Here is a 23,644-nt window from a genome sequence, read left to right as displayed (position 1 = left end):
CTCCACCATGTACTGTGAATCCTACTTACTATTCAGTATGAAACATGATACAGTCAGAGTGTTTTTGACAGAATTATCACATGCACCAATGTGCCAAACACAAGCATTTTCTCCCTTTATACTTACCTGACTGAAGATATCTGATCAAAAGACAAAAATCAACAATTTTAATAAGTAGTTTAGTTTATCAATAAGAGTCTAGAAGGTAACAAAAGGTACAAAGATAAATCTTTAAGGAAATTAAGTTAAAACAAATAAAATTTACATTTTATTAAGTCAGCAAATATAATCACCTAGGTATATTTTTACTAGCAAAAAATGATGACACTGATGATAAAGAAAAAGAAGGGGGAAAAAAAAAAAAAGCACCTCAGACCAGAATACCATAACAAAAAGTTTTGTGGAAGCTGCATTTTATTTGAAAATCCACCCATTTTTGCTAACATACATTTTAATATTGTAAACAAAAATAGAATCTGCAGAGACAATGCAACAAGTATGCTTAAACTCATGTACAGAATTGCTTTCCTACAACGAACTGTCCTTCTTAAGGCCCCTCTCAACCAAAACGTTAAGATGTATTTACACAAAGCACCGATCAACAGTGCAGTTTAATTCTTCGTTAACTAAACTCTTGGCTAGACATTAACTTTAAAGATACTATTTCCCCTTATTTAAAAGGTACATGATCATAACATGGCATGAACCAAATAAAAAGTTTCAAGGATTTTGTCCCCTTCCCTCCCCCCATAACACCTCCTATAGTTTTACTGAAAAGAAGGAAAGTCTTGAAGTGAAAGCAATTCCTCACATTCATTTTGGAAAGGCCCTAATGTCAAATGGAAAATAATGACATGCCAAGCACAAAGCAGTAAAGTTCCTTCCCAATGCACTAATGCTGAATTTAAAATGTAGTGCTTTTCCTAGTCAGTGAACTGTTCCCTTGCAAAATCCTAGGCACAGAATTGACTATAAGGATTAATGCATTTATAATGCTTCCCTAAATCCCATAGAGACTGAGAATTCTTATGTGATTCAGACCTATGGACTTGCCTTAAAGTATTTAGTGCTCTGTATGTCAGCTGAAAAGCATTCTGAATCAGATTCACTTTTATGGATAAAAATCAAACATACTGTGTACATCCATACTCATTTTCATAAGGAGGTCTGATACAATATTAATGTTACGTAAATTGATAATCATAAATAAATACAAATACTTAAGGAATGTCTACTGCAAACTGAATATATAATTTTTTTAAAAGAAAAGTTAATTTTAGTTACTGCTTCTGTATCTGTGAGGACTGGAGAAAAGAAAGATACTGCATAATTAAGAATTATGATTTTGATCCCCCCAAAAGAGTCCTGTTGCATTACAGTAAAGGACACAGCTCTTCTCTCCAGGCAGCTTTTCCAAATACAAATTTCACACTTTCCAAATAAGGGCTTTTCTTGGTATGTTACTGATTATGGGTATTAATAAGAGTTGAAAGGACTGAAGGGTTAGTCACCAAAAAGACAGATCTTAGTCTGAAATCATGGCAATTCTTGGCTTTATAAACTGTATTGATATGTTCTTCTATAGACTAGTCCCAATTTCCTTCATGGGCCTTCACTGGGTTACGGTAGCATTCTAATGGAAGAAGAGAGTTTAAGAGACAGCAGTTTGGATTTTGCTGGAAGTAAGTATTTGCTGCTTGAGCACTTGTCTTTTTGGAATAATTCCATTCTCTTCCATCTAGTTACATAAACTGTATCTGGAAAAAAAAATAAAAAAGAGTGTAAGTTCATTCACTGCACTGTAAGATGTCTTCTCACAAATAAAAATGCTCTGTGGCTTTTACCATTCAACTGGCCCAGAAATGTTTACTTCATGTTTATCAAAACCCAGATTACAAAACTAAGTATTATCAGCTCATCATGTGCCAGAACTCAAAATTTGAAGCCTAATTAGAGGGACTTCCAAATATATATTTCTAATCACCAAAAACCAAGAGACAGGAGAAGAAAGAAAATGAAGGAACAAATTTTCAATGACAAGTTCAGAACATCTCTCCAAGAACACAAATATTCCATGTGAAAATCTCATTTAGAAAAAGCACAATTTGACTTATTATTTCAAAATGATACCATAAAATTAGAGATAATTAAGGGAAGAGTAATATGCTCACTAAATAATTTCTTTACTAATATAAATAAAAATCTGAAAGATCTACAAAGGAATAGTTTTCAATAGGGCCTCACTGTTTGCTCAGATACTTCACTCAGGGTATCCCTTAAACTGTTCATCCAAAGACATTACTGAAGTAGATGTGCTAATAAACTTGTCAAATCAGAAGAGTACAAACTCTCAAAGATCTAGAAGCTCTACCTACACAAGGGGCTAGAGCACCAAGAAGAACAAATTTCACTGCCTTCCAGCAAAAAGAGGCACTGGGGATCAAACACAGAATCCTTCTATCAAAAAGGGCATAAAGTATTCACTTGCCCTTAACTTAAAAAAAAAGTCTGTTTTGGGGAAAATGTTACTATTTTTAAATGAAAAGGCACACATAAATATAACACTTTAAAGAAACTGTTAAAATGAGTTCTTCACATCTAATGTTCACGGACGTTATATTCAAACTAGAGATTCTCCTAATCAAGCTCTAACCCAACGTGTAGAATTGTGTTCTTCTCCATACATGTTTTAAGACTGACGAAAACACCCAGTTTTTAAGGGTGGTATTTGACCCCATCCATCTGCTGTGAGCAGTGGATGCTTATATGTAAACATGAGAAATGGTTCTTTGATTTCACACCTTCTATATTAGGTTAAAGGTATTTTCCAAAAGTTGTTTGTCCTATGTCCTATTTTGATCTATTATTAGTCTTCACCTAAAGAACAGAAGAGGAGGAAAGAGCGAGAACCTAGAGTCCTTTAAAGAAACAAAGGAGAAGAGTGAACTGTGTTTAATATTTGATAAACCTTTAAAGTAGTTAAGTCTCCATCTCACCCAACAAGCAGCAATACCTAAAGTGATTTATAAGAATTCCTCCAAAGAGAGCTCTGCAAAAGGGTCCTTTCCTGAAGCTCTGTGAGGACTGTGACTGGAGGGGCTGGATGCTGCCGAGAGCTGGGGGAAAAGAAGACAGAGAGAGGGAAAGAAAAAAAGATCTCTGAATGACAGAACATGAAAGCGGAAAATGTAATGAAAGAAGAAGTGGTTTTTGTTTTGTCATCTTTAATAAAATATAAAGGCAGCCTTTGTAGAAAATGGAATTATTAAAACAAAAGTTTCAATCACATGTCAAGTTAAAGGGTATCCAATGGCATGTGTTTTTCAGAAAACAAATTCTTGTTTCTGAAATTCCAAAGGAATGGAGTCTTTTACTCAAAAAGGTTGATAAAAGCTGACCCACAGTTAAGACTTCTATTGTGGGTGGGGGGAAGAGGGGAAGAAAGTGTATAATTGTGATTTTTTTTCTTTTTAATTGAGGAAAGATGGCTTCCTGTGTCCAGGCTATTTGTCAAAAGCTGTGCAAACTCTGACCTCAGTCCAGACCCAATAAATCTATCTGTAATATTTTTTCCTTCCGTCACCTAGTCTAACTGCCCACATACTGCCCTGAAAATAGGGAATACTTAAAATCATTGATTCTGTTTTCTACTTGATTACATTTGCTTGATTCTTGGAATTAGCTATCATTTAATTTGAATATACAGAGAGGCAAATAGACAGTTTGTTAAACTCAATTTAACATATCGTTAGTATTCCCTCAAAGACAGACAGCTCCTGAAGAATAACTATGTTCATTTTCATATGTGTAGCTCCTTCACCAAACCTACTCTGACTATTTCAAACCAAACACAAGTCCTTTTAGTTTGGAACAAATTTTTAATTTTTTCCCCTCCCCCCTGCATAAGATTGCAGAGGCATGCAAGCACAGAGGCATGCAAGCATTATGAAATGAGAGCTGTCCTTTTAGGGATGTTCAGTTGAGTATTAAATCGAAGTTGACTAAGTAGGAATAGTTTCAATTCATATTTCCAACATTCAAATCCTATAACGGATTTCAAGCCTCAACATCTATCTTTGCTGGTTCAAAGTGATTTCATTTCTACCTTCTGATTTAAGAAAAGCACTACAGAGAATGAATAGCCAATGACTTTCAGCAAAAATTACATCACAAGTATATGCAATTTGTTGTTGTGGATGCCAAAAGAAATTTAAAGGTCTGCAAAATCATCTTCAGTTATTTTAGTGGTTGAGATATTTTCCTAATCCATACCTTGTTCTCAGAAATAAATATTCAAAGACAACGGGAAGAGACAATGGAAAGGATGATGAACTTACACAGGCAGCTACAAATGGGAGGACGGAGCAGCACTCTGGGTTTGGGAATTGAAATAACAGCCAGGTAGAGACAAATTAAGGTGCAACATAATTGGAAGACGTCTCCTCCTCCCCACTTCAGACCAACCATGGATGACCATTCAGAAGCAGAATGATTTTAGGTAAAGTGATCACCAGTCACTGAGCTGGAGGGAGTCTAAGATTAACTGCATTTCTCTCCAAAGTAGATCTTCTCAGTTGAAGTTCAAACAAAAACACCAAAAATTCCTTACTGTGGATAGACTGCATCCAAAATCTCAAGTCTCCTACGAGAGCCCCACACTAAAATGTCTTAAGTCACATGTTTTCATGAGGATAGCAGTCTGAAGACCCAACAGTCCCAGAGGAAAATGCACGAAGCATATGGTCAAAGGGAACACTTCTATTCTTCCCAATGTGTGAGCATACTGCTAGAGAGAAGTCCTACAGGCTTACAAATAATGTTAAAGAGGATCAATTTCCTTGGGAAGAAAAAAGTGCCAGTTCCCAACTAATAATTCTAATGTCTCTTAAATTGGTAAAATCCACACACCTGTATCTTACATTTATAAATACGTAGCCAAATCAAAACATAAGAAAACAAGACCTAATACCACTATAGTAAGTTCCATATCATCAATACTTATCTCAAGCACATGAAACAATGGCCCAGACTGGTTTGGCTGATCACAGAGTGCTAAAGGCAGGGCCATGAAGCTGCCCTGGACCACTTGTGCCCACCTCTTCCCGGCACCTGCACCAAAGTGCAGGCACACCATGCACTGGTGACAGAGTAGCCAGCTCTGAGAGTAAATAAGGAAAAAGAAAAGGAAATATGCTGCAATAGCCCAATTTCTGTTCAAGGAAAGCAGGAAGAAAAGAGCATGAAGGGGCAACAGGATCCTGGTGGGTGAGAAGCAGCGGGACTGGAAGAATCTGAAAAGTCACCTATAAGTAAAAGAGCTGACCCTCCTTTAATTATCATTCTATGAGTAAATCAGAGACTAAGTAGGGCTGCTAGTACTAGGAATGTGTGCTCTCTTAACAACAAAAAAAATGTTATTACAAATATGCCATCACAAAAAAACCCAAAACATGGGGTGAGAGTGGGGTGCGCAAGTTAGTTAAGTGTCTGATTCTTGATCTCCACTCAGGTCTTGATGTCAGGGTGGTGCGTTCAAGCCCCGTGTAAGGCTCCACACTGAGCACAGAGCCTATTTAAAAATAAAAAAAAGTTCAGGGGCACTTGTGTGGCTCAGTTGGTTGAGCGTTGGACTCTTGATTTCGGCTCAGGTCAAGATCTCAGTGTCATGGGATCAAGCCCCCTGCTCAGTGCAGAGTCTGCTGAGGATTCTCTTGCTCACCCCGCCCCTCCCCCTGCTCAAACTCTCCCCCTGCCATAAATAAATAAATTAAGATTTTAAAAACAAAATAGAACATGGCCTTTTACCCATTTATTTTAAATATTCTCCATACCAATTCCCACAGAGCTAAAAAAATTAGCACAGCTATTGTTCAAACTAAACTGACCTATACCACAACTGAATATGCTTTTTAAAGAGTAGTCACTCTTACTGTAAGTCTAATACAGACATAGTCTTCCTCTCTCATTTTATAAGAAAATAAAATATTGAGAAACAGTGAAAGAAGAGCAGCATTTAAATAGAAATACTAAGATTTACAAGTAACTAATGATGGTAACTCTTAGCTGAAATTCCTCCACCCTTTCCTTCCACTCTAATCAACCTTTAAAAAATAACGTTGAGGGGCGCCTGGGTGTCACAGCGGTTAAGTGTCTGCCTTCGGCTCAGGGCGTGATCCCGGCGTTATGGGATCGAGCCCCACATCAGGCTCCTCTGCTATGAGCCTGCTTCTTCCTCTCCCACTCCCCCTGCTTGTGTTCCCTCTCTCGCTGGCTGTCTCTGTCTCTGTCAAATAAATAAATAAAATCTTAAAAAAATAAAATAAAATAACGTTGAAATGGGGGAAAAAATTCTAATGTTACCAAAAATCTTTGCTTCAAAAGCAAAGATTTTTTTTGGTTGTAGCATGTGTTTAGTATAATAAAGATAGAATACAGAAATCATAAGTTAACTTTAATAAAAGTCAGACATACTTAAAAGAGATTTTAAACAAAGAATTCTATTACTACACAAAAAGTCATAAAACAAAAATGGTTCCTCCTTCATTAGACTCCTGTTCAACACCAAAGAGAAAATTTCAGGTCAGAACAAGAAAATAACAGCAGTCTCAAAGTGAGACTAGTACAACTGAAAGCTCACAGGAGAATAAAGAATTGGATATTTAAGGATAAACTTCTGACATATCACTGGCTGTGCTTAAAATTCTTGGAGAAGAAGCAACTTTGCCACATCTTTTCTTTCCATTTGAATTTTGCAGTCACCCAAAAGCCTCGATAGCAAATAGCAATGCTGTACAGACTCACTTTGTCTTTGTTAGAGAAGCAAGGTCAACATCTTAAGAGAAAAATGGGTATACTTCCTTTGTCTGTGATGACAGAGCTGAGTTTTATAGAAAGATGGTACTGAATCTAATCCTGGCTCTTCTATAAATGGGGCTTAGACTATCTGGACCCAATATTCCTATTTCCCTCTAAGACTGTCTTGAGGATTAAATGAAAATATACATAAAGCATCCAGTACATTGCCTGGCATATATTAGTAGCTCAAATACTAATTCAAACTTCCCCATCACCTACAATCAAAAGCTCATCTATTCTTGGGGCGCCTGGGTGGCACAGCAGTTAAGCGTCTGCCTTCGGCTCAGGGCGTGATCCCGGCGTTATGGGATCGAGCCCCACATCAGGCTCCTCCGCTATGAGCCTGCTTCTTCCTCTCCCACTCCCCCTGCTTGTGTTCCCTCTCTCGCTGGCTGTCTCTATCTCTGTCGAATAAATAAATAAAATCTTAAAAAAAAAAAAAAAAAAAAAAAAGCTCATCTATTCTTATGTAAGAGGCCCAGCTCAAATGTCATTGAATCCGTGTAGCTCTTGCTCTCCACTGTGTTCTCAACACTGTTTCTTTTATAATGGTTCATTATTCTGCCATCAACCAGTCACTTGTATGTCCATATTACACTCACCCTTAGGCTCCTCAGATGTAGGAAACATATTTTACCTGTCTCTTGTTCAGAAACTAGCAATGACTTACACATAGTAAGCACTCTAGAACATGTTAAATTAAAGAGCCGTTTGGTGATAACATAAGCTCTGTATAAAAATAAAAATGATCTCCAAAGTAGGACATTAGAAGAAAATACTAGAGCTTCTCTCTTAATTTCTACCTATTTAACACTTCTATTTTTGTTTTAAAATGTACCTAATATATTGTTGTAGGAATATATAATTTTAAATATACATTAGCTGTATATACAAGGGTACATGCTTAAAAAATATTTTCCTGATAATGCTGTGCAATCAAAACACTTGAGAGACAAAAACATTAGTTATAAACTGAACACAGAATTACAGAATATCAAAACAGGAAGCTGTTTTTGGATAATGCTTGGAACATGGCCAGGACACTAGTGGCACAACTGGATCCAGTTGCATAGGGACACACACAGTGTAACATTATTAAAGACAATGCTATGGGGCACCTAGGTGGCTCAGTTAGTTGACCATCTGTCTGCCTTCGGTTCAGGTCATGAAATCCCTGAGTCCCAGGATCCAGCCCCCGCATCGGGCTCTCCACTCAGCAGGGCATCTGCTTCTCCCTCCGACCCTCCCCCGTCTCATGCACTCTCTCTCTCTCAAATAAATAAAATCTTTAAAAAAATAATGCTATTCCTCAGCTGTCTCTGTGAAGTGTGGCTAAAAGAGAGGATTTCTCAACTGTATAAGGTAGAGGTCCTGCCCTGTAGGTTTAGTCTAGTGCATCTAACAGCTGCTTCTTGGGTTTGTGTTTAACGTAACCCCATGTTGGGTTCTGTCCATTAGTCATATCACAAAGTTATGCCAACATTACTCCTGTCACCCTCAAAGCATTAGTTATCTTAGCGGCATCAAACTACTGCTAGAGTCTATAATAACTTAAAATCTGTTAACACAGAAGCTGTAAGTTATTCCAAAATGACATCTAAAGTCATCTCATTAGAATTATGGCAACCTAAACTGACAGTTAAAACCAAACTGGAGAGAGGGAAACAGATCACAAGATTTCTTAAACTGATGGGAAAAAGTATTAACTGACATAGCTAAAAATAAACATCTTCTGTATATCAGAAGTGCTTCCAAGGATAAGAGAAGTCCTTTTAAAGTCCCTTAAACTGCTGATTCCTACTAGAAATCAACTTCTTACTCCCCCAAACCAAAGAAAATGAAAAGCTAAGGTTTACGTCAATTGTTACTACAAGACAAAGTAGTGCCTATAATACACCCCTTATTTGCCATTTACTGGAAATAAGGCACTCCAGGAAAAAAAAACAAAAAACAACAACTGTGTTCCCTGAGAGCTTTAGGCTACCTGCTTCTACCTGATTTAGATATTGAATTTCCACTAAAAATGTCTAAGGAGAGAATTTTAGACTTAGACATTTCAAAAAAGGTTTATCCCTCCCCACAAAACAGAAGAGCTTATTTATTTGGTCCAAATAAATACTTTAATTATTATAAACTAAAATTTTATACTTCTGGGTAACACTACATTCCACAAAGGTTGAGCCAATTAAAGTGCTGCTGATACATACAGTCCTGAAGAATAATATGGCTTGGTTCCTGTGAACAGGGTCCACAGCCTACTGTGCACGTGGATGAATCACGCCCTAAAGCAGACCATGCTCAGCAGGGCTGCCCTGTCACCACCGGGGCCTGTGTCCATGTATTTCTGATGTTGTCAGATGAGAGTTACAATTAAGGTTTCAAAATAATGAAGTATGAATTATTTACAATCAAGATTATTTATAATGCATGGAAAGAAATATAAACTGTATCAGATTAGAACAAATTAAATTATAACTTGCAATAGAGATAAACACTGAAAATAGGCAATCTTATGTAATTTTCTTCTAAAAACGAACAAAAAGTTCCTTATAAAAATAATCAATAAAAAAAAAAAACTCCCCATTCCTAAGTCAATTTCAAATACGTTTTTTTTTTTTTTTTTTTTTTTTTTTTTTAAGATTTTATTTATTTATTTGACAGAGATAGAGACAGCCAGTGAGAGAGGGAACACAGGCAGGGGGAGTGGGAGAGGAAGAAGCAGGCTCCTAGCAGAGAAGCCTGATGTGGGGCTCGATCCCAGAACGCCGGGATCACGCCCTGAGCCGAAGGCAGACGCTTAACGACTGCGCCACCCAGGCGCCCCACAATTTCAAATACGTTTATTTGATCCTTAGAGCAAACTTATAAAGTACACAAGGTAAAATGACCATTTTACAGATTAGGAAACTGAGGCTCATCCAAGTTACACATGCAACTTGCCCTGAAACTCCTGGTTAGTGAGGAGTTGACACTGTTGAATTGTGCCCTCTCACAAAAATACGAAGTCCTTATCCCCAGGACCTATGAATGTGACCTTATTTGGAAACAGTGTCTTTGCAGATGTAATCAAGTTGAGATGACATCATTAAAAGGGCTCTAATACAATGACTGGTATCTTTGTGAGAGGGAAACGCCACATGAAGACAGGCACAGGAGGATGCTATGTGACAGAAGCAAAGATTGAAGTGCTAGAGCTGCAAACCAAAAAATGACTGGGGCTACCTCTTTCCTTCTGGGGAAGAAGAAAGGATCTTCCTCCAGAGGGTCTGGAAGGAGCATGGCCCTGGGGATATTCTGTTTTCAGAATTCTAGCCTCCTGAACTCTGTCAGAGAGTACATCTGTTTGAAGCCATTGAGTCTGTGGTACACCTTGTTATGGGCAGCCCCACGACACTAACAGTACACCCGAATGCAGATCTGCTGACTCCAAGGCAGGTGCTTTTGTTTCCTCTCTAAAATCTGCTATCCCAATTAATTTCAACTCAGCTAGAATTTATGGCTATATTTAACATACGGGTAAAAGTTAAAGTGATAATAGAGAAATAATTTTTTAAAAGGGCCTTCTCTAATAAACGTTAAGACAGTCAATACACCCCTGTATTTTCTATCCACACAGTGCTGTATATGGTCACTGATGTTCATCACGGAGGTAGAACTTTAGTCATTCAAGATTTTAAGAATATGTTCTAAGACAAGAAATTAGATCTCTACCTTTTAGAAAGAATGTCCTCAGCAAAAACCCGGAAAAAAGGCCTTATTCTATAGGTTGTCTTATTAACACTAATTGTCAGCAGATGGGACTCCTCAAATTTTTGTTTTGACTGATTCAGGTGTGCCCTGGGGACTACAGAACCACTCTCACCTATGGTATTAAATCCCAATTCCCAAAGTCTCAAGGTCTCTTCTAGGAGGAAAGGATAAATGAGCATAATGCACTGCTGACAAGGCAAAAGGCCTTCTTTACAGAACTCCAGCTGGGTAGATCAGCTGACAGAAGAGGCACTGCCAACACTCACGATTAACACACCAGGAAAGTTAAAAAACAAAAAAAAAGAAGAAGAAGAAATAAGAGAAAAAAAGAAAGAAAAGAATAAGAAACTAAGCCTAATAGCAAAGAGCCACTAGTTCTGACACACAAGAAAGTCATTAAAAAGGCAATTTTTTGTAAGACTCGAATTATTCCTATATCCAACAGTGTCCCTATTTAGAAGGGAAAAAGGCACTCACAACAAGCCATTGTTTCCTTTCAGATGCTTAACTGAAGTCAGACTTACTTAAAATTGGCTGTTACAAACAAAACACAGCAGCCATTTTGCATCTTTAGCCATATCCTCCGTAAATAAAACTGGCAACCCTCCATTAAAACAAAACAAAACAAAGACCAATACCAATCAAGAAACCAATAAAACTTTTAATAGCTTATTAAAAAAATTAAATACCCATATGTAACAGTCTGGTTTTCATATTGCTTTTGGGAAAATAAATTGGAAATGGGATCAGAGTAAGTTTCTCATATAAGGAAGTGGTAAGAATATAACTAACACAATACCCACTCCCCCAAGATCTTCAACAACATCTAAATTGCCTGATAAACATCCACTAAAAGAATATTATTTCACATCATAGTGACTTCAAAAGAAAACTGAAACTAACTAGATTAACTGTCTTCATGCTTTTAACAGAAAAGCTGCATAATGTAATACAGAATGAATTTAATAAACTATTGGTCAGCAATGGACATTTCAATGTAAACACCAGTTAAGTACCAGTAAGATTTATATAAAACATCATTAAGAGGAGAAAGTAAGAGAGCCCATTCTCCTCAAGTAATAAACACACTTATGATAACCCATCAAACAGTGAGCAAAACTGGGAGGAAGCATGAAAAGAGATAAAAAGAAAAACCACAGGGATCTAGTATTTTCCATGTAGTCAAACATCTAAGAAGATACACTAATGCAAACATGTTTTTTTTCTTAAAAGCTACAATATTGGGCATGAAACAGAAGAACATAATCCCCACCTTTTTAAGCAATTAACAGTTACATAAAAATACCAAAAAACATACAGAATAAGCCAGCACAAAAAAATGAGAGAACAGGGTGAGTGTACAGGAAGGCATAATTTCAATACTACAGTGTAGTCTATTAAATTAAAGACAATAACCTAAAGAACAGAGTAGTCTAGTCTAAGAGCCATCTGGAAGGTATTAGCTAACACCAATGCAGCACCTAGATATAATGCAGGACACAGAACACAATTGTTTGGAATGCCTTACTAAATATTTGGCCATAAGATAAACATGTCTGGTAGGGCTGAGATACTCTCAAAAATATTGGGGCGCCTGGGTGGCACAGCGGTTAAGCGTCTGCCTTCGGCTCAGGGCGTGATCCCGGCGTTATGGGATCGAGCCCCACATCAGGCTCCTCCGCTGTGAGCCTGCTTCTTCCTCTCCCACTCCCCCTGCTTGTGTTCCCTCTCTCGCTGGCTGTCTCTATCTCTGTCAAATAAATAAATAAAATCTTTAAAAAAAAAATATTAACTTAATTTAAAGTAAGTAAGCAAGAGACCAGAAGATACAAGTTATGCCCTGGCTGAGTAACAGGTCCCAAAAAGCACTTCAAGGAGCAGGGAAACATTTTTGGCAATAGGTGTAGAACTGGGATTTGATTAAAAAATTTTATTTTGATGGGATTTCATTTTACAGTTAAATTACTGTTTACCATGTTTCCTCTGTCATCAAGGAATTTTGAATACAAATTAAAAAAGGGAGGAAAATAATGAAAGAACCAAAAAGTAATTCATTAAGAAAAATTATTCTGGTTACAACTAGCATTTGAATGGGCAAAATTAATCCAAAGGACTGGCTCCGAACCATTAAAAACTAAAGCATGAACAAAATCTCACCTACTTCAAAGATAAACAGTTTAATCTTTAATTATTAAAAATATTCAACCATAAAATTAAAGGTATCTTCTTTTCTTAGGTGACAGCCATCTGGTATGTTAGCTTACAGTAACTATTAGCTAACAAATCAAACCAATTTTAAATATGGCTATAAATTATTACACAATGGTTATAAGTAAGTGAAAAGAGAGATCAATGAAGAACAAGTAAGTTACACAATAGAATAGGTAAGTTTTCAACCAGATTCACTGGTCTGACAATGTTCAAAACTATTACAAGTTAGGCACTGTTCTAGGAACCAGGGACACAGAAGTTACCGGAAGCCTGCCTCGATGAGGCTTATAACCCACTCTAGGAGTCTCTTGCTAGACTGGATGGATGGATGGATGGATGGATGGATGGATGGATGGACAGACAGGATAGATGAACAGATGTCAGGTAATAGTAAGTTCTATAAAGAAAAATAATGCAGGGTAAGGAAAAGAACTTCAGATCTCAGAAGTGCTGGAAAGCGACGAGAGATGACTAAAGAATAAGTAAAGAATGAGCACTGGGTGAGGTATGTAAGTATTGAATCACTATATTGTACACCTGAAACTAATATAACACTGTTAACTAACTGGAATTAAAATAAAACTTTAAAAAAATTAAAAACATTACCAAAGGGGAAAAAAAAGAATAAAGAATAAATCTACTATATGACAGATGAAGGCTTTCTGACAAAGACAAGCAGCAAGCAGGACACTGGATACTTACTGAGAATTGTAAACTGGCAACTGAAGAATCTGAATGTTTTGTTTACTCTATTAGTCTTACAAAGATGGAGACTTTGTGACATGGCTGTTAAGAAAGAAGGAAAGCTAAGGGGATGGCTTATATGTTCAGTTATATTTAGATTCACTTCCTTAGATTTCTAACTATGGAGATAAGACGCTAAAAATACTGCCTATAGAAGATTATTCCACTATCTACAGAATGGATTAAATTAGAAAGGAAAGAAACACCAGGAGACTGTTGTAAAGTAAGCATGACATAAAGGGTTCCAATCTGGGTGAAGGCTGGAGAAAGCAAGAAGGATGGATCTAATGAGAGCAGAGAAACAATTAATGGGGCTTTGTCATGAACAGCTGGAGAACAAAGGGGAAAAGGAACAAAAAGTAACATTAAAAGATTTGAGATTCTGGGGAGCCTGGGTGGCTCAGTTAGTTAAGCATCTGATGCTTGATTTTGGCTCAGGTCATGACCTCGGGGTCATGAGAGTCTCCATGTGGCCTCTGCTTGAAATTCTCAGCCCCTCCCCCTGCTTGTGCTTTCATTCCCTAAAATAAATAAATATAATCTTAAAAAAAAAAAAAAGATTTGAGATTCTGACTTTCAACTGATTGAAACTGACTGAAGCTTTTCTGAGCCACTTCACTGGTACTTGATTTTCTCTTTTCGTAGTTATCCATTTGCTTCCTTCAATCTATATTTAGAGTTAAGCACTCACATCAAATTTGATTACTTTTTTTTTTTAAGATTTTATTTATTTATTTGACAGAGAGAGTGAGAGAGCATAAGCAGGGGGAACAGTAGAGGGAGAGGGAGAGGCAGGCTCCCCGCCAAGTGGGCAGCCCGATGCGGGGCTCAATCCCAGGACCCTGGGATCATGACCTGAGCCGAAGGCAGATGCTTAACCATCTGAGCCACCCAGGCACCCCCAAATTTAATTTCTTAACTTGAAACTTATTACTCTAAAGTTCTCATTCTCTTCTGGCACAATTTCATTAGGAAAAGGAATTTCTGTCACTGTCCTTTTCATGCCCATGGAAATTCCTGCACTTCTCTGGTGTTTCAGTGAGTTATGTGGATTTTAGAAGGCAACAGGATATAAAACCTAGAATAAGAGCAGATGCTAGGGGGGCCAGCACTTTTTATAAAGGCAGATTTTTACCACAATATTTTAAACCATTTTTTTTTTAAAAAAGCAAAATTCACATAAATGTTTAAGTAGGGTTTTAAAAGCATTCCCAAAACTATAGATGTTCTTGACATCTACAGAAGTTATATTCTGAAATGTGTAAATGTAGTTTATAATCTAGCAGGAAACCCAAAGATTTGCAGAGTGGTTCACTGCTGACAAAAGGAAGACAGTGCTAACACAGCAGCCATACGGACCCAATCCCATTAGCACAGAGGCAGACTGTTACAAATGAGCCCTGGACCAGAAACCAGGGATTCTTGGGGATAAGTTGCACTTCACCATTTTAGTTGAAGAACCTTTCCAAGTCTCAGCTTTCTCTATCTGTAAAATGGGGTGGTGATAGTAGGCCCATCTACCTTAAAAATTATTTTGAGACAAAGGTGAGATAATAAGTGCTTGGAAAATGTCAGATGGTATCCAAGCTTAAGGTTATAATGTATTCTGCTTCTGAGACAAGAACCTGTAAGACAAGACCCAGACTGGGAATACAGGGTCAGCCACATATCAGGGGAAAAAAATTACTGTAGTCAGCAGTTCCTGGTAAATTTATAGCACTGGACTACAGCTTTTTCTCTTAAATTCATTTAAGGTGCTAGTCAATCTATAGAGCAAAAAATTTAAAAAATAATAATAATTTTAAAAAATAAATGATAGGGGTGCCTGGGAGGCTCAATTGGTTAAGCATCCAACTCTTGATTTCAACTCAGGTCATGACCTCAGGGTCATAAAATCGAGCCCCGCATCAGGCTTCACACTCAGCGGGATGTCCGCTTCTTTCCCTCTCCCTCTGCCCCCCCCCCAAATAAATAAATCTCTAAAAAAATAAATGATACATATCTGAGGTTGAAAGTATAAATAACAGAAAAAACTGGAAAAAAAAAGATAAAATAAAGGACATGAGGAAGACATAGGATCTCAAGAAAACATCTACACTAATAGGGAAAACATCAACATTTTAAAGATTATCAAAGTCTAGTGTATTTCTTTAGCAAATTAAGCCAGTATTTAGAACTACTAGTGGTAAAAGACAGAAGACAAAGTAAACTACATATATTCATAATCCATTTTATAAAAACAAATACAAAATAGCATACAAAATAACTGACTTATAAAAAGTTATGGCTGCATCAACTACCCTCACTCCCAGCTATCTTCACTGTAAATACTTTGATTAAGGAACAGGAAGAAAAGGTTACTTTACCATGGACAAAAGGGGAAAAAGAGGCATCTGGGCAAATATATGAATTGCAGAGAACATCGATTTTACCTTTTAATTAGAATTAAATTCACTACCACTCCAAGTTACTGGTACTCCCTGAGATGCCAATTTATGAAATGAGTTAAATACTCAAAAAGACTAAAAAACAAAAGGACTGATCATCTGTGCTTCACAAGTCTATGAAATACACAGAACCTAGATTCAAATTGGATCAATACAAACTAATATTGGTAGTGTAACACTGTAGGCATTGGCAAGTGTAAATACCACATTTATTCAAGCGGGAAAGGAATAACAAGTCCATTACCAAATGCTCACACCAATGTTTTCAAGTAAGTATTAAACACATGAAAGTAATGAATTAGTTGGCATCAGAAGCAGTGTAAGGCAGGAATACTTTAACACTGCATGTAATTATTTCTAAGTGTTAAACAACAGAAGCAGAGCCACAGACAAAGAATGAGAAGCCATTCTATCAATTCCTGAGTGTCTCATCCACTAGTATGCCACCAGAGAAGTGAATAACAAAGAAACTCACACATCTCTTCTAACCACCATGGGGAAAAGCTTTTTAAAAAAAAATCCAGATTCCACTAATTCTAACAATAATGGGATGAAACACAAAGTGTGAATATTTGGGGTGAAATTTCAGGAACTGGGAGAGGATCTTAGAACTATCTGAGGAAGAAAGTCTCTCCTTTAAAGAAATTAGGTCAGCATGGCATTTCAAGGTTTTTTTTTTTTTGCCCTCCCCCTCCCCCCCCCCCACCATTTGTTTTTAAATACAATCCTCAGTGGCAGGAAGTTATTGAATGAAAAAATAACATTCACAATTTTTTGTAGACTTGCCACGGTTCACAAATATCTCGAGGGCAACATCTTTGTTGCAGCACCATTCAAGCCAAAACACTGGAGCTCTGAGTTCAAAGTTTCTAGGATTCACAAAGGAGAGCAAGCAGAATCACGAACAGAAAATAGGTTCCTTAACCTCAGAAGAACCACCCTCTAGACTGACCAACTATAAGTTGTCAAGAATTTTCCTTCCTTAATGTTTGTAATCTGCTTGTCCGTTCCTTCCAAACAATCAATATTCTTAAAAGCTCTTTTAGATGATAAAGATAGGAAGCAAATAACATCCACCATCAAAGGGAAAAACACTAATAATTTGTTTCTTTAAGTTGTAAGAAAGAAATTTTTAGTATTCTATCCTTCCCACATCAGGCACATTACAAGAGTTAACATGTGGCACATTAGTACCTGTGCTCCTGATACAGGACCAAAAGGGTTTGGTGGTCTCATGACAGGCTGGCTGTATATTAAGGTTGGTTGCGTCATTACAGGTACACTTCCCATTTGAGGAGGCTAAAAAAAATAGAAAAATATTAAGTTAATTAATGTCGACTAACATCTTCTTTAGTAAACAAGAAGAATGACAGGAATGGGAAGTACTAGTACTTTAACTCAAAGGAAAAAATTCTTGTAAATACAAGTAAGACTGACAGCTATAAATTCTTAAGAGTTTTTTTAAGTCTTTAACGTGTACACTTCTAAGGTCTGTAAAAACAAAACAACAACAAAAAACCCTTAAATTTAAGCAAAACTTAAACCTCACTACAGCATGGCAGACAAAATAATTTTAACCATCCAAAGTTTTCAAATTTGCAGTTTTAGACATAGGAACTGTAAAATGGCTAAGATATTTCAAAGTAAACTGCCTTTGTATGTCAAATCAAGTTCTTATGCCATTATGCAAGTAATCCTAAGTGAATACAGTTGATTCTTTGAAGACGTTTGCTCTCTATGGTTCTTTCCTTTTATTTCATCTATTGTTAAGCAGAACCAAGAAGAGGTTTAAATAACAAATGAAGAGATTAGTTCATTCTTGAGTAACTGAAAATAGAATCTCCACCAACCATTTCTTTGTTTAAAAAAACCCACTACTCCATGGTATAAAATTAACACAAGTAACCAAACAGTATAACATACGCACCACTACATTATATTGGTTAAAATGCCATATTCTAAAATCTTATCTTTCTACAGGTTCTACCTTTCAATTAAACTCCAAAGCTACTTCTGTAAGATGTGAATAAAGTAGCACAGCAGCCACAGTAGCACTTTCAAGGGATATGATGCTGCCTCCTACCAGCAAGAGTTCCTCAAACACATACAGGGGGTTGAAGCCATTACCTCCATTTCTTATCTAAGTGGGTCTATATATTAAGATAGTTGGGAGAGTAAGGGCAGTGCAGACTGTGGATTGTGGGTAGCCTAAAGGTAAAACAACTATTTCTGTATGGTAGCAATCACTGTCATAGGAAAGTTTCTCTGGCCTATACTGGACTAAATTTGCCCCTACACAATTCGAGAAATGTTAATTCCTCCCTTCCCCTACAGTATTAAGGTTATAAGACTTCAAAGGTATTAATGTAAGGTCACACAAAGGGTTGAGTCAGTCTGGAGTTAACATTAATGTTTAATAAGTTTGTACTTAAGTATAAAATACTTAGCACAATTATGAGGGGAAAAATAAGCCAAGTAATACTGTGAACATTCATAAATGGTATCTGCTGTATAATGACTACTCTAGAAATATTTATGAAACCAATGCTATGATACAAGGTTCTATGTTAGGCACTAAAGGTATGTGTGTCACCAAGTTCTTTTTTTTAGCTAAGTCTGTAAAAACACATGTTAAATATAAATCAATCTATTTCCAAAAAGTTGTCTCTGGAAAAGTACTTACAATTCCATATCCTATCATGCCTGTGGGTGTAGTAGCAGGATAGGCCATTACAGGGGGTGCCTGACATGGTGGAGAAAAAATAAACAAGGATGTATAACTCATGTTATGTCAACTGAGTTCAAGGAATCAATAGCTGTAGTTCCACTAAAAAGAATTGCTAAGACAGCTGTGATTAAATGTGACACTTAGGATCATTAATAACTGTGTCAATTAATGCTCAATGAGAAAGAATGTCTTGAAATTAGCAGAAAAGCAGCATTACTAGAAAAAAAATACCATTTAAACTTAGATACAACAATGATCTAAAATTTCAATGTGCTTTTTACAACTTTAAAGATCTTCAGATTTTAAAAAGATACTGAAAGTTCTAAAATTTAACGTCTATCACTATCATAAAAAATGTTTACCCAGGGGCGCCTGGGTGGCTCAGCTGGTTAAGCGTCTGCCTTTGGCTCAGGTCATGATCCCAGGGTCCTGGGAACGAGCAATGGGTCAGGCTCCCTGTTCACTGCTCAGCAGGGAGCCTGCTTCACCCTCTCCTCCCCGCTGGTGCTCTCTCTCTCAAATAAATAAATAAAATCTTAAAAAAAAAAAAAAAAAGCGTGTACCCAGAAAAAGTATTAAAGTGAATGTTTTCCTAGGTGTTTTCAGTTTTTTGAGCAAGAAAAAAAATTAAAGATCCCAAATCAATTAATAATCTGAGCTTTCAAAAAATTAGTTTCTAAGGACTTCAATTCACTTTTTTCAAAGAACCCCAAAGATTTCAAAACACTACTGAGTAGGACTATTTTTATGATGTACACAGTTCTTATACAGAGTACGTATATTAACATTCCTTCTAATTTACTCCGTAAATTATTTAAACTATCTTCGGCAAAGCACCAATTTGGAGGAGCAAGAAATTTTTAAATCTGTTTATGCTTTAATGCTTAAAAGAGCCACCTAGCCCTAAGAAGTTTAAAGTTCCCCTCTGCCTTCTACCCTACCTCATGTTCTGTAAATACACAGTCTGAGCACAAAATCATTTTAGACATATTTGCTGTCTTAACAACATTCCCTGCGTGTGTGTTATCTTATAAGAAAACTGAAACTGAATACAGGAGAAAGACCAATAACATTGCTGAAACATAAAAAATAACTGAAATTATATGGCAATTTGAACATATGCATGGAGAAGTTAAATGAAGCATAACTAAAGTGAATAGTTAGAAGTTTAGTATTTGAGTGAGCATGTAGGACTTATTGGTCTCTCCCTACTTAAAAACCGAGAGCTGCAAGAGCAGTAGACAAACTGCCAAGTACAGCAGAAGCCTGTAAGATTTCATGCAATTGTTATTTTCAACATTACCACAATCAACATTTCCCTTCATTCAGAAATCATCAAGTGCATACTGGCAGCACAGATACACACAGACACCCAGCCATCTGGCAGCAAATGGCAGAATATTAAGCAAGAAAAAAAAAAATCTGTATTTCCCATGCCACCATCAGAATCAATTCTGCAACACATCCATGAAATCAGTAGATGCTAGAAAGAATTTGTGGCACATTGAAAATCTGAATGTGAAAACAAGTAATAGCTGGAAGGTTATGAGATTCTGCTACAGCAGTGGTTAATAGCATGCCAATTTATTGCAAAAAGGCTAGTTTTTGGTCACTTACGTATTGTGGAAAATGCATGCCATTCTGTTTTTCCCAGGGAGAACAATTACATAATGCAATAACACTGGATTAGAACAAGTACTTACACAACAGAAAATACACAGAGAGCATTTTAGTTCACATGTACATTCACTAACTACCTAAAAACCCTTGCATTTCCGATATCTAATGGAAGAACACCTACACTAAAACACTATCAAGGTTGACAAGGAAATTTAGTCTCCGGCATAATCTCCTTAACATATCTAATAGTTTATTACAAGTATCATAAAACATAAAATCTATCAGTAGCATCAACACTGCAAAATTCAGTGCATCCCATAAACAGGGTTGCGTCATGTCTACCACTCAGAAAAAAAGCAAGCAGGAATTAAAAGAATTTGTAGTATAACATCATCATATATATTAATAAAATACCAATGAATTTTTTAACTTAAAAAAGTTCAAAAACCTTGACAGTGTTTATGGATTAATAAAAAGGTTAGAAATGTAAAGAAATGTCATAAGCAGCAGTTTATCTAAGTAGTGAATCATATCACCAGCCCTGTATGTTAGTCATTAAAAAGAAACTCTATGAAATACATACATACAAATATTTTAACAAAATTCTTAAGAGATGACACACATCGACACAGTACCATAAATATCATCAACTCACATACAAATTCTAAATGGTTAAATGCCTGTTACATTCTGGTAGTCAATCTTAAGTCAAGTGCTACCTACAAACTTCTAATATTTGATATAGGTTAATAACAATTTAATATGAAACAAGAAAATTTTCATTGTATTTTCAAATCAGCGTTTGGATTTATAACAGTCCTCATGTCTTATCAATGTACAATTCACACCTGAGGCTATAAAATCCACTAACCTAACCTCTTGTCATCCCCTGGTCAGTGAGGTATGTTACAGTGCAGAGAAACACTGGATTTGGAGTCAGAGGGAATGGATTTCAACCACAATCTGCTTTCTAGATGTTTTGTACTTAAAAAGAAAAGTTGCATGACTTTATTCTCGTAATTGGGATGCTATCAATTCAAACTTCCCCAAGAATGCACTGTAAACAGACTCAAGATAGTGAGGGTATATGTATGTGTAAAAACCTAACAAGCTAATTAAATGCAAGGATTTATTATTAGCTAATTAAATGCAAGGATTTATTATTAGTAATGGCAGTGAACTCTATCAACGAAAAATTGTTGCCTTAAAAACGTGGCTAAATTAAAAAAAAAAAGGTGGCTAAATTTCATTATTATTTTTTATCTAAGAAGACAACCTAACAAAACTCTTTAGATAATGTCACAAATTTTATCAGCACATTATTTTTAGCTGAGCCCTAGTAATTTTAACATTTGATTAACCCCAGGAAAACAGGGTGGTGCTCTGGAAGTTATTTAATACAAGAAAGTGGCTATAACAGGGATAATGGTGGTCTTTAACAACAGGAAGGTTACAATGTGTAGCCTGTGTAATCAAAAATGCTGCTACTTCCAGAGTATTGTAAGAAAGCCTGTTTTAAATTTTTCTATCAGAAGAAACTGGTTTTCTCTGATGCAGGAAAACTTCCTACACTGGTAAAACAGCAGCTGACCAAGGACAGGGGTAGAGCCACAAAGCTACTCTGAGACAACCGTGTCAGAGTCAATAAACTAGCAGAACTTCCTCGTTGCTAACTAGATGCTAGCATCTAGATGCTAACTAGTTACTTAGCATATACAATTAATCCTCATTTTTCATGGATTCTGTATATTCACAAATTTGCTCACTTGCTCAAATTTGTGATCCCCAAAATCAATGTTTGTGGTGCTTTCAAGGTCACTGACAGACATGCATAGAGTGGTGAAAAATGTGTTGCCTAATACCTTCGCTCTCAGTTGCGGTTGAACAATGTGAGGTTCTGCCTTATTTCAGCTCTGATATAACGATGACTAGAGGGACTGAGAAGATAGAAGCTCTGGCTGTGGAGCCAGCTGCAGAGGGCTAGATTCTCAAGTCTGGCTCCTGTTAGTGTGGCAGCCTCAGGTAAGTCACTTATCACTTACAAATCGCATTTTCTTTTTTGTTTTAAAAAAAAAAAGTATCTACTAGGAACGAGTATTTTTTTAGGATTTAAGGTAAATGAATATAAGGTGTGTGTACATGTGTATGTGTCTACACACACATATAGCTGATTCTCCTTATTTGCTGCACTTATGTTGTTAAAGTAACCCAGCACTAAATCAGTGAACCCTGAACCATTACTAGAGCAAATACATATGTACGTATACATGTATGTATGAACCAAGCAGTGGTTCAGTGTTCAGGGGATTTTAAGAATATAACTACAGCAAGTAAGGAAAATCAACTCTATGAACTATTCGACAATATTATCAAAAACCAAGCAAGTACAGTTTCTTTACCAATGGTGAGATCAGAAAAACACTAAAGATTTTATATTCTAGATAAATAATAAATTTGAGTTCAGCAGTAGAGGGTAATGATTAAGAGTTTATGCTCTGAGGTTAGGCTTCCTGGGTTCTAAAAATCTACCTAATCACTTAAGAACTCTGGGATCCTAGATGTATTATGTAATAACTCTGTGCCTCCATTTCATCTGCACAATGGGGACAGTAATAGTTACTATCACATAAAGTTAATTTGAGGATTATAGAAAATAAAGTCACACATTATTTACTAGATGATGGCTGGCACAAAGTAACCCTTAAATAAATGGTAGCTACTAGAATGTACCTGGCAAATATAGTTAATCAGCTCCCTTAAAAAAAAATACAAATTACTTATGTATCTAAAACTCAATAAACAATCTTCCCACTTACAGCTATCACTGTAAAAACATTTTCATGTTACATATTCTCCTAAATTAGTCATGTTACTGTGAGCTTTTTCAACTCACCATTGTTGCGGCATTCCAAGCAGTCGTTGGTGCAACCTTTGGTTGCCAGTTAGATCCTCCAGTTAGCTTCTTTTCACCTGGCTGACTCCAATTTACATCACTTTAAATAAACATAAGGGAGAACGTTAAATGTATATAACTATAAAGTTTCTTTACTACATATTTAGATTGAACAAAAGCATTTAAGATGCAGATCTGATAGCTCTACACATACTTTGGAGATGAAGCCAAATCAACCTCTAGATGGTACATCGGGGAAATAATACATATAAAAACACTCACTTCTTAGTAGTTCCATTTCCGATGCCAAGATCTAGGACAGGAAATAAAGCAAGCATTTAAAAATGAGAGTCTTTTTTATAATACAACTTATTGTAAAGAAGATTAAAAGAATCC

General features: G+C 36.4%; 1 protein-coding gene across 24 annotated transcripts in view; it reads right to left on the bottom strand.

Moving 5' to 3' along the window:
* Positions 1–396: 396 nt before the first annotated feature.
* PICALM (phosphatidylinositol binding clathrin assembly protein) overlaps positions 397–23,644 on the bottom strand; it is a 98,387-nt gene continuing 75,139 nt past the window's right edge. For 7 of the 24 annotated variants that reach the window (XM_057316766.1, XM_057316767.1, XM_026518267.4 and 4 more), the window contains 6 exons: positions 23,531–23,561; positions 23,249–23,348; positions 20,353–20,376; positions 18,691–18,750; positions 17,202–17,306; positions 3,014–3,116 (listed from right to left, as the gene is read on the bottom strand). In XM_057316766.1, the coding sequence (XP_057172749.1) occupies positions 3,024–3,116; positions 17,202–17,306; positions 18,691–18,750; positions 20,353–20,376; positions 23,249–23,348; positions 23,531–23,561 (413 nt within the window). In that variant the 3' untranslated portion in view covers positions 3,014–3,023. Of the gene's footprint in view, positions 1,758–3,013; positions 3,117–17,201; positions 17,307–18,690; positions 18,751–20,352; positions 20,377–23,248; positions 23,349–23,530; positions 23,562–23,644 lie in introns of those variants that run through there. The other 17 variants (XM_057316769.1, XM_057316770.1, XM_026518262.4 and 14 more) reach the window with 3 other exon arrangements.

The sequence above is a fragment of the Ursus arctos genome, unplaced genomic scaffold (genome assembly GCF_023065955.2).
Source record: "Ursus arctos isolate Adak ecotype North America unplaced genomic scaffold, UrsArc2.0 scaffold_22, whole genome shotgun sequence".
Classification (NCBI taxonomy): Eukaryota; Metazoa; Chordata; class Mammalia; order Carnivora; family Ursidae; genus Ursus; species Ursus arctos.
The sequence above is the reverse complement of the archived record's forward strand: the minus strand, read 5'-3'. Positions and strand labels throughout refer to the sequence as shown.